An 11,222-nucleotide genomic window follows, 5' to 3' on the forward strand; every position below is an offset into this window, starting at 1 on the left:
CCTTTTTGGTATAACTAAATTACTCTAAACCCGAGGTTGTACCAGAAAATCATAAGCTCTGTTTCCGGTAGTCGAGCTTTCGATCGGCGACGATATTGCCAGTTTAATTTTCCGCGTGAATTGTCCAGTGCTCACACTCATTTAATTAACCTGTGCATGTGTGTATTGCAGTGCTGTATGCTACAGTTGTTCACTTAAAGGGTTAACATGGTCGGTGATTCGCATTCAGTGCGACTTTAGGGGACATGGGGAACAATTCGTGTAACAATAGTCGTACCTGTGTAGGGGGTGTTAATATTATAGGAAACCGGATGGTAAAGTGTGGGTAATATCACCTTACAGTAGACATGAACTCCATCGTCATACAAAATGTATCGTTTCACACACGTGTCACTATGCTATTGTGACCTCACATAATAAATGACGTCACAGTTTCATGTCGGCAATGAAAAGAAAATTAACCCTCAGGGCCTTAGAATAGTATAAAAGGAACAGGTCGATGTGACATGTACATAGTGTTAAATACGGTCTCTGTCACTCCATATGCTTCTTTGGAGATATAGAGCCGATCAGATTTTTCATATATATATGTTTTTAATGAGATGAGTAGAATCTCACACTCGTGGCAATTCAATATGGAAATAGTTACAATTAGGGACTTAATTTCATTACATTAACACATATACAAATGTACTCAAGAAATAAATATTTGGCTAAAACAAAACTGTATCCGTGGTATTAAATTATTCAACATCATTCAGATGATCTATAAGCAATCGAGTTCAATATTCAACACTGGATATGCTTCACATCGTACTGAAATGGACATTAAAAATCCTGGGAACCCTCAACGATACGTCTATGAGCTGACAGCCGAGCTAATTTCATACAAAGCATTGGAAAGGTCGTATGAGTCAAGGTCATCTGTTTGAATTCAATTCACTTTAGCATTATAATACATGTACGTCTACAAATCTGAAACGCAACAGAACACACAGCACAGTTACAAGGGTAACATGAAACAAAACCTGTACCTTCAAGCTAAAACCACACCAGTTTTCCTAGGTCAATCTATAATATTTTGACGACTTCAAATTGAAAACATAAGTGTTTAAGCTGGCCACAAATATAGCCATATTGGTTCTAAATACAGTATGATGTAACAACTTACCCCGTTTGCGTCATCATCGCCCTGTTTTTGTACAACGTCGTGCTGGAAAAAAGTCGTTTCCATTCCACCACTTTAATCCTTGATCAATTAAATCAAAATCCACCCGCATTTATATGCAGAATTTGACAAGCGGACCAAGCTGCAACATTCAGTTATACATACAATTATGTACAATGTACACGTTTTTCTAGCGTCTTTAACTTTCCTCGAGGAGAGGTGTTTTTCCTGTAGAACAAGTACAGCAAGAAGTACATTTACACTGCATAGTTAGCTTGAATTTTAATATGGTGTACATTGGAAAATGGTTTAAATACAACTTTTATATTGCGATGGAGTACCGAAATCTTCGTAATTACAATAGATCTAGTCCACACTAGCACAGACTAATGAAATATGTAAAAATAATATCTCTAACATGTTAACTTAATTCTTGTGTATTAATTTCAAGGTGAACAAGCTTATTTATTGGTATTCGACGTTAACGAATAGTGTCCGAGTTTTCTATAAGTAGCAAAGTAAATGTGCTCGTCATTGTATTGGTAAGGCACGGACACAGACTGACAATATAGTGAGGTTTAAATAGATAGCTAGTTTTCACTTGTTGTAAGCCTCGACAAGCGGGTCGACTATTGTGTTTAGATCTATACAAATGATCAACTTTACCTACAATAACTACAACTGTACTTATATCAACCTAGAGTTCACACAATGGTACTTTTAAAAGTTCTTTATGTATACTACTACTGGAACAACACGAAAAACCTTGAACTGACGTATTCAAAATCTGACCAAAATGTACATAGGCTAAATTCAGATACTATAGTAGTTCGTTAAATCATTTCATAAAATCCAGGCTGACCAAGAGAATCCTGTTAATGTGAATCTGTCCGCCAGTTTAAAGAATTTGGATTTGATTAAAACACGAATTAATGTCACACAGCCGACAATGAATTTGTGTGTAATTTTAGATGTCTAGTGTCACCACTGAAACATAAAAAATACAGATAGACAATAGTGTAAAATACAATAGTGTAAAATACAATAGTGTAAAATAACTTTGAACTTAGTAACGTAATCAAAACTCTTAAATGTAAAGAGGCGTGAGGACCCGACTGTTCCGACATGTGCAAAACTACATCAAATCCAGCAATAGATTTTGATGTGTATTCACGTACTCTTTCTTGTGAGCCTGTGTCTATGTTAAATGTTCTATATGTGTATGCCTACATGTACCTCAATGTTTCCATGTAATGTATTTGTATGATGGGAGAGAGCGTCCATAAGTTGAAAAACCTGGTGCCTAATCCTTTGTCTCTATTTTGTCAATAAAATATGTTTAAAGTCAAAGTTAAAAGACCCGAACTATGTATGTAATGAAATCATAAAACACGATAGTCCAGTGATGATGCTAGGCCTGTCTATTCCGTACCGTTATTACTACCCGACACTATCTACATGGACAATGTGGTCACTTTAACCCTGGGAAATATAGGAGTATCTATATAACAAATTACCTTGATAAATAAATAACAGACTTGCTAAATAAATGTTTGATGACATGAGTAATTAAAAGTGTGGGTTCAGAAAAAACAATATGCCTGTCCTGAAATCCGTGATTATATCAAATATGTGTATGGTTACAGCTGTTGTAGTTGATTGCTTTGTTGAACGTTTAAACAAAGTATTTGATTCAGTATGGAGGAAAGGTGTTCTGTAAAATTTAAGTAGATACGGGCGGGAGAGAGGTTATTTCGTGTATTCAACTGAATCTACCTAAAGACAACCTCTTTGTTAACCCTTGATTTTGACATTTTCAGAGGTGATAAACAAGGCGACAGTCTACGCCCAACACTCTTTAACCTATACATTAATGATTCCCGGAGTCAATTACAGCCGACGCTTTTAAACTTATGGATACTGAAATGGATTGGCTCATGTTGGCTGATGACTTGCTAATACTTTTTGAATCAGCCGAAGGCTTACAGACATCTCTAGACAAACTCCATTCGTATTTATCAAAATGGAACTTGTCAGTTAACTCCAGCAACCCCCCCCCCCCCTCGTACCCCTCAACCAAAAAAACCCCATTACAAATGATTTTTCAGTCCCCAAACCGTATTAACAAAACTGTGTACTATTCAGTTAAAGAATGGATATATAAATTCTACTAATGAATAATTCATTCTGCCGGTTTGTACCAACCATATCTAATAAAGTCCTTAAGGAGTATTTTTGCCAGATCCTTCCCTGTCAAAGCCAAGTGTAAATTATGTGAGTCACCTGTTTAACCCATTCTGATATACAGCTCAGAAATTTGGAATCAAGATTTGTATGAAAAATAGAGACGAATAGTAGGCATTTTGACAATCTCTTTCACATTGATAAGACATCATTTTAACGAGTCCATCTTAAATTCTGCGAACGTACACTTGGCAAAGAGAAACGAGTAATCAGATTTGCCTTCAGAGGAGAACTGTTTAATCTGGCATAACCAAAGCTTGTATTCACGTACTCAATAATGATCAAGATATAAAACATCCATCACCTATCGCCATAAACTAAACAAAATGCAACATAAAAATTAGAACCAGAAATATTCCGTGATAAACTGGTGTCAGCGGGTGAGAGCAATACATTAGCTCAATACAAAAAACGTATAACTTAGTTACCAGAGAGAATTGTGCCTGAATATACAAAATATTTACAAAATTTAGATCCCGTGAGCATGGCCTTGAAATCGGCAAGAACGGGTTAAGGAGTACTCCGACAAAACAAAGACTTTACAAAACCTACAATTCATTAAAAGATGAATTGCATTATCTTTTCCAATGTTCCTTTGACCAATCTGCTGGGAAAACACCATTTCCGGATTGGAAGTCTTTTCAATTAAACATTGGGATATCATGAGGTTTTTTTCAATATAAAGAGAATATCTAACAGTGTCCTCAGTGAGGGTTTCTTTTCTTCGAGTTGCGAGTTGCAAAGTGCGAGTTGCGAGTTGCAAAAAATGCGAGTTGCGAGTTGCAAAATGCGAGTTGAAAAATGCAAGTTGCGAGTTACAAAATGCGAGTTGAAAAATGCAAGTTGCGAGTTGCAAAATGCGAGTTGCGAGTTGCAAATATATATATAGGCAGTACACTTTTCTGTGCGAAAACAAGGCGAGTTACAAAGTGCGAGTTGCAAAATGCGAGTTGCGAGTTGTATTTGACTATTTTTCCATTTTAATCTACATGTACACTTTATACCCTTAGTAGGACACCTAGAAAAAATATCCTGCTGCCTTAGCATTTGCAAATCTAAAACAAGGAATGCACGACAACAAATCAAAAGAGAAAACGATCTTATGTGTTCTATGTAATCTGAAAACTCTGCATTTTTGGAAGTTTGTATGGATATAAACACTTTTAAAGATAATCACAAGAGATATTATCGTTTTTTAGCTCCATTTAAACCAATTGGTCGTGGGCTGCTCCGAGATCCCCAGTTCATTTTCTTTAATGTCTCACGCCCGTTAAACAGTTAACCCTGAAATGTCAGTAGAAAATCGCGAAAATTAAAGTAGGAAAAATGTGATCCTGAAACTTCAACAATATGATGATAATACACCATTTTATCAAGACCTTCTGGGGCGTCCCCCAGATCCCTGCCCTGTTTTCCTTTTAGTACACATTGAATAGTAAACCCTGAAAACATCATTCAGAAAAAAAAAAAAGTATTCCCCCCAGACCCCCCCCCCTTATTTTCTTGACCCTAGAACCATTAATTATGGAAAATAGTATCCTGAAAATAAAAACATAAAAAATAAAATGAAAAACTTGAAAATATGTTTAGTTTAAATCAATTTTACTGCAGATAAAGGCAAATAGATTGGACAAAAGTTGTACAACTTACTTACGTCCTTTCCGTAACAAGGGAATATATACAAAATTCGTCACGCAACAGATTATTTTAACTTATATTGTATTTTAACGAAGACGGGAATAAAGATAGAAAGGGGCAGAACAGATAAGGAATACCAACGAAAACAGAATGTGAAGTTTTGTAAGATGAAGAACATGTATGTGGTTTATCTGGTCTTGTCGACGTAGGTAGACTGCTTTTCTAAATATATGCTCCAGAAACTCCCAGAATTTGATGATAATACACCACTTTGTCGAGAGCTTCTAGGTATCTGGGCGGACCCCAGACCCCCGCCTTGGTTCCTTTAATACGTACATCCTAAACAGTTTATCATGAGAAAAACAGATTAAAAAAATATATAAAAATACAACAACACACACACTGAAAATGTAGATCATATATACCATAGATCACTTTCTCAGTGTGTAGGATTTTGCACCATTTCTTGGATAGCTTCCGAGGGCTTGCCTGAATGATTTGTCTCCTGGATCCGGCCCTGGAAATATTCGAACACAAGTACACAGTACACAACGGTATTCTCGGAAACAATCGAGATGTTATGTCAACAAAGATAATATTTGTTTTCCTGCTTATTTAGCAAATTTTGTCATTGCGTTAGAAGCAAATTGATCGTTTAAATTATTTTTGTATATAAATAGTCTCGAGAATAATTGTTTTATCTTTCGGTCTTTTGCTGTTTGGCGCGAAATTTTGCGATGCTGTCCGTGAAACATATACAGTTTTCGATTTGATTTTGCTCAATCATAATCCGTTCGCTAAGTTCAATAAAATTCGGTAAAGTAATAGTTTCTCCAAACAAAATGACAGTTAATTTATTATTTGTTGTTATCATATGTCGGTCCAGATTTGTCTTGACACTGAGAAAATACCCTAAAGCATTCTGAATAGGTTATATACACTGTAGCGGCTGTACATATAGTTTACATGGCATTGTAAAACATATTATTTCTTTACAACATGTTACAGATGTACATTATACCATTATTGCCCTTGTTCCGGGTTGACATGAATATTTGACCACCCGAGAGGTGTCATGTCACCCGAGGGCGTAGCCCGAGGGTGACATGACACCTCAAGGGTGGGCAAATATTCATGTCAACTCGGAACAAGGGCAGTAATTGTTTTATTATACCGAAAAAAAACATCAGTGAATTAATTTTGGTATCAATAAGTTTATTTATTACTATCAACAGTTTTTAAGAAAAGTTTTTAAGAGGTACCCCATCGTCTTTCTGGACCCGGCATAAAATTCTACCAGTCGAACTTTCAATGTATGGACGTCGAAGTTTTCACAATCCTTGGTCTAGGCCTACCTGTTGCAGATAGGAAATGTCTAAAGGAATCCACGGCCACATTGATGACCCTTTTGGTGTTTTTAGAATCCTTTTCTTGCAATAATTTCGCCAATTCCTCCTCTGTTGGCAGACGATAGCGTCCGCCGGCAGCCATTGTTGTTGTCAAGCAGAATACTCGGAACTTCTCTGATTCGACTACTTTTGAAGACGTTACGGAAGAGAGTTCCGAGTTGGGGCTCACGAGAGGGTGACATAACGATTTTGGAGGGCTCACGAGAGGGTGACATTATGATATTCAGAGGGTGACATGATGTTTCGAAAGCGACAGCAAGTAAATAATGAATTATTTGGAAAGTTGTGGTTGACATAACGAATGTTTTTAATCACGTGACATGGTTTTCACTAATCAGAAGCTGTGATACAAGTCTGAGGTATAATAATATACAATTATTGCCCTTGTTCCGGGTTGACATGAATATTTGACCACCCGAGAGGTGTCATGTCACCCGAGGGCATAGCCCGAGGGTGACATGACACCTCAAGGGTGGGCAAATATTCATGTCAACCCGGAACAAGGGCAGTAATTGTTTTATTATACCGAAAAAAACATAAGTGAATTAATTTTGATATCAATAAGTTTATTTATTACTATCAACAGTTTTAAAGATAATCACAAGAGAGATTATCGTTTTTTTAGCTCCATTTTAAACCAATTGGTCGTGGGCTGCTCCGAGATCCCCAGTTCATTTTCTTAAATGTCCCACGCCCATTAAACAGTTAACCCTGAAATGTCAGTAGAAAATCGCGAAAATTAAAATAGGAAAAATGTGATCCTGAAACTTCATCAATATGAGGATAATACACCATTTTATCAAGACCTTCTGGGGCGGCCTCCAGATCCCTGCCCTGTTTTCCTTTTAGTACACATTGAATAGTAAACCCTGAAAACATCATTCAGAAAAAAAGTAAGTATTTCCCCCAGACCCCCGCCTTATTTTCTTGACCCTAGAACCATTAATTATGGAAAATAATATCCTGAAAATAAAAACATAAAAAATAAAATGAAAAACTTGAAAAATATGTTTAGTTTAAATCAATTTTACTGCAGATAAAAGCAAATAGATTGGACAAAAGTTGTACAACTTACTTACGTCCTTTCCGTAACAAGGGAATACAATGTATATACAAAATTCGTCACGCAACAGATTATTTTAACTTATATTGTATTTTAACGAAGATGGGAATAAAGATAGAAAGGGGCAGAACAGATAAGGAATACCAACGAAAACAGAATGTGGAGTTTGGTAAGATGAAGAACATGTATGTGGTTTATCTGGTCTTGCCGACGTAGGTAGACTGCTTTTCTAAAAATATGGTCAAGAAACTCCCAGAATTTGATGATAATACACCACTTTGTCGAGAGCTTCTAGGTATCTGGGCGGACCCCAGACCCCCGCCTTGGTTCCTTTAATACGTACATCCTAAACAGTTTATCATGAGAAAAACATATTAAAATATATATATATAAAAATACAACAACACACACACTGAAAATGTAGATCATATATACCATAGATCACTTTCTAAGTGTGTAGGATTTTGCACCATTTCTTGGATAGCTTCCGAGGGCTTGCCTGAATGATTTGTCTCCTGGATCCGGCCCTGGAAATATTCGAACACAAGTACACAGTACATAACGGTATTCTCGGAAACAATCGAGATGTTATGTCAACAAAGATAATATTTGTGTTCCTGCTTATTCAGCAAATTTTGTCATTGCGTTAGAAGCAAATTTATCGTTTAAACTATTTTTGTATATAAATAGTCTCAAGAATAATTGTTTTATCTTTCGGTCTTTTGCTGTTTGGCGCGAAATTTTGTGATGCTGTCCGTGAAACATATACAGTTTTCGATTTGATTTTGCTCAATCATAATCCGTTCGCTAAATTCAATAAAATTTGGTAAAGTAATAGTTTCTCCAAACAAAATGACAGTTGATTTATTATTTGTTGTTGTCATATGTCAGTCCAGATTTGTCTTGACAATGAGAAAATACGCTAAAGCATTCTGAATAGGTTATATACTCTGTAGCGGCTGTACATATAGTTTACATGGCATTGTAAAACATAGTATTTCTTTACAACATGTTACAGATGTACATTTGTATGTTATACTATTACAGCTTCTATGAATAAACGTCTATTGATATAGTTTCTGTACATCGTGTTATTCTATGTCTATGAGGCTTACAGATAAACCTGTAATCAGAAAATCTAACATTATTTTAAAAGAAAATTGTGGCTGTATGATCTAACCGATATAAATAAGTTAAAAAGAATGATAAATAGTATTCTCTGGTTTGACACTTTAACCAATCTTTCAAATGTTAATGAAATGTGTTATTTATTTACTGAAAAATTCCATGATGCTATTGATAAATGTATACCATCAAAAGAAATATTAGTACGCGACAGTGATAAACCGTGGATGAATGGAATGGTAAGACGTAATATAAGGAAAAGAGACAGACTTAAAAAAATAATGTTTAATAATAATTCAGAGTCCAATAAGAATAAATACAAGCATATGAGGAATAAAGTAAATAATATGATAAAGAGGGCTAAAGAAGTATTTTATGAAAACATTAACACAGTTATAGACAATAGTTATAACAACCCAAAAGGGTATTGGAAACTTCTGGGAAACCTTATCAGAGGTAAAAAAAAAACACAGATATATCTCCCCTACTTGATATTACAACAAATGAAATTATATGACAACAATAGAAAATGTGAACTGTTAAATAATTATTTTAGCTCTGTGTGTATTCTGTCAGAAAATGTCATAGATAAAGAATTACCCTTTTTTTGAAAAGAGGACAGATTCTATTTTATCAGAAATACATATAGTTTCCAGTGAAGTTGAAGACATTATAAAAATTCTAGATGTTAACAAGGCATCAGGTCCTGACGGTATTAGCCACAGAATGCTAAAATTACTCTCAAGTGAAATTTGTATACCCACTTTCTTTTATATTCAATTATTCTTTGTCATCTTGTATATTTCCTGAGAGCTGGAAAATTGCTCATGTAATGCCTATATTTAAGGCCAATGACGCAAGCATTGTCTCCAATTACAGACCTATCTCGCTGCTAAGTTATATAGGTAAACTTTTTGAGCGTGTAGTATATAAGCATATCTACAATATTTTAATCGAAAATGACCTTATTTATAAGTATCAGTCTGGATTCCTACCAAATCACTCCACAACACATCAACTTATTGAAATATATCATTCAATCATTTCTTCCTTAGAAAATTATGAACATTCTATCTTAATTTTTTTGATTTTTCTAAGGCATTTGACCGCGTGTGGCATAAAGGCCTCTTACATAAACTCAACAATTATGGTTTCTCTGGACCTCTTCTTTGTTGGGTGGCTAGTTATCTTTCAAAAAGAAAACAAGCCGTATTTATCAATGATTCACTTTCCTCTCTTAAGCCTATAAATGCTGGTGTTCCCCAAGGGTCAGTTCTTGGTCCACTTTTCTTTCTACTATACATAAATGATATTTCCTGTAATCTTTTATCTCTATCTAGGCTTTTCGCTGATTATACATCTCTATCCTACTCGTCATATGACTTCAACCTTATTCAGACTGAGGCTAAACGCGACTTATTAAAACTTGAAATTTGGTCCAATGAATGGCTTATGTCATTTAATCCTAATAAAACCGAGGCCCTCGTAATATCAACTAGACAACTTCCCTTTGCTCCGTTCTTTACATTCGACAATACCCCGATTAAAATAACAAGCTACCAAAAACACCTTGGAGTCATTCTCTCCGATGATTGTAAGTGGAACATACTGTACATGTAGAATCTATAGTAAATAAAGTAACTAAATATATAGCCACCCTCCGTAAATTAAAACTTATTTTAAACAGGAACACATTAGAAAAAATGTACCTTACCTATATACGACCATTACTTGAATATGCATGTGAAGTATGGGACAACTGCGGTACAACAAATTCATTGTCATTAGAAAAGATAAATCTAGAGGCCGCAAGAATAGTCACAGGGCTGCCCATATTCACAAAAACAGAATACTTATATCTAGAAACCGGTTGGTTACCCCTTTCGAAGAGAAGAGATGCTCGGAATCTATCCTTATTCTATTCCATAGCCAATAATCTGGCACCTAGTTTTCTTATCGACCTACTACCAATGTATGTTGGCAACATACATGTAGCTCCTTATAATTTACGAAATGCAGATTTATTTAGGGAACAACGCTCTCGTCTACAACTATCAAAAAACTCTTTCTTTCCTTCTACTTCAAAACTGTAAAATGACTTAAACATCACTATCAGAAACTCGACTACTTTGAGTTCCTTCAAATCTAATCTTAAAAAAATCTATGACAGTAAACATTATATATGACAAGCATTTTATGAGCTATGGTCCTCGAAAACTAAATATTCTACACAACAGAATAAGAAATCGAGCAAGTGCACTAAGCTATGATCTTTTTAGAGCCAATCTGGTTGATTCACCTGCTTGTCAATATGGACATCCCTGTGAAGATTCCCATCATTTTTTCCTTAACTGCCCCTGTACAATAACTTAAGAGGAACTCTTATAGCTGATTTGACCTGGTACGGTCCTGTTAATGTAGATGTACTTTGCAATGGTGACACGAATATCTCCTCAGCTGACAATATAAAAATCGCTGTGCAAAACTTCTTGAGAAGGTCGGGAAGATTCGAGTAATTATCACTTCCTAACCCCCCCCCCCCCCCAAGGTCTCTCCTCTTACTCTTTTTTTCATG

General features: G+C 35.4%; 1 protein-coding gene across 1 annotated transcript in view; it reads right to left on the reverse strand.

Annotated features, from left to right (window-relative positions):
• Positions 1–1,391, reverse strand: part of LOC117337147 (small conductance calcium-activated potassium channel protein 2-like) — a 63,687-nt gene extending 62,296 nt beyond the window's left edge. The window contains exon 1 of the mRNA XM_033897982.1: positions 1,172–1,391. Within this exon, the coding sequence (XP_033753873.1) occupies positions 1,172–1,234 (63 nt within the window). The 5' untranslated portion in view covers positions 1,235–1,391. The remainder of the gene's footprint in view (positions 1–1,171) is intronic.
• Between the last annotated feature and the right edge of the window lie 9,831 nt (positions 1,392–11,222).

This window comes from Pecten maximus, chromosome 11, assembly GCF_902652985.1.
Source record: "Pecten maximus chromosome 11, xPecMax1.1, whole genome shotgun sequence".
NCBI classification, from domain to species: domain Eukaryota; kingdom Metazoa; phylum Mollusca; class Bivalvia; order Pectinida; family Pectinidae; genus Pecten; species Pecten maximus.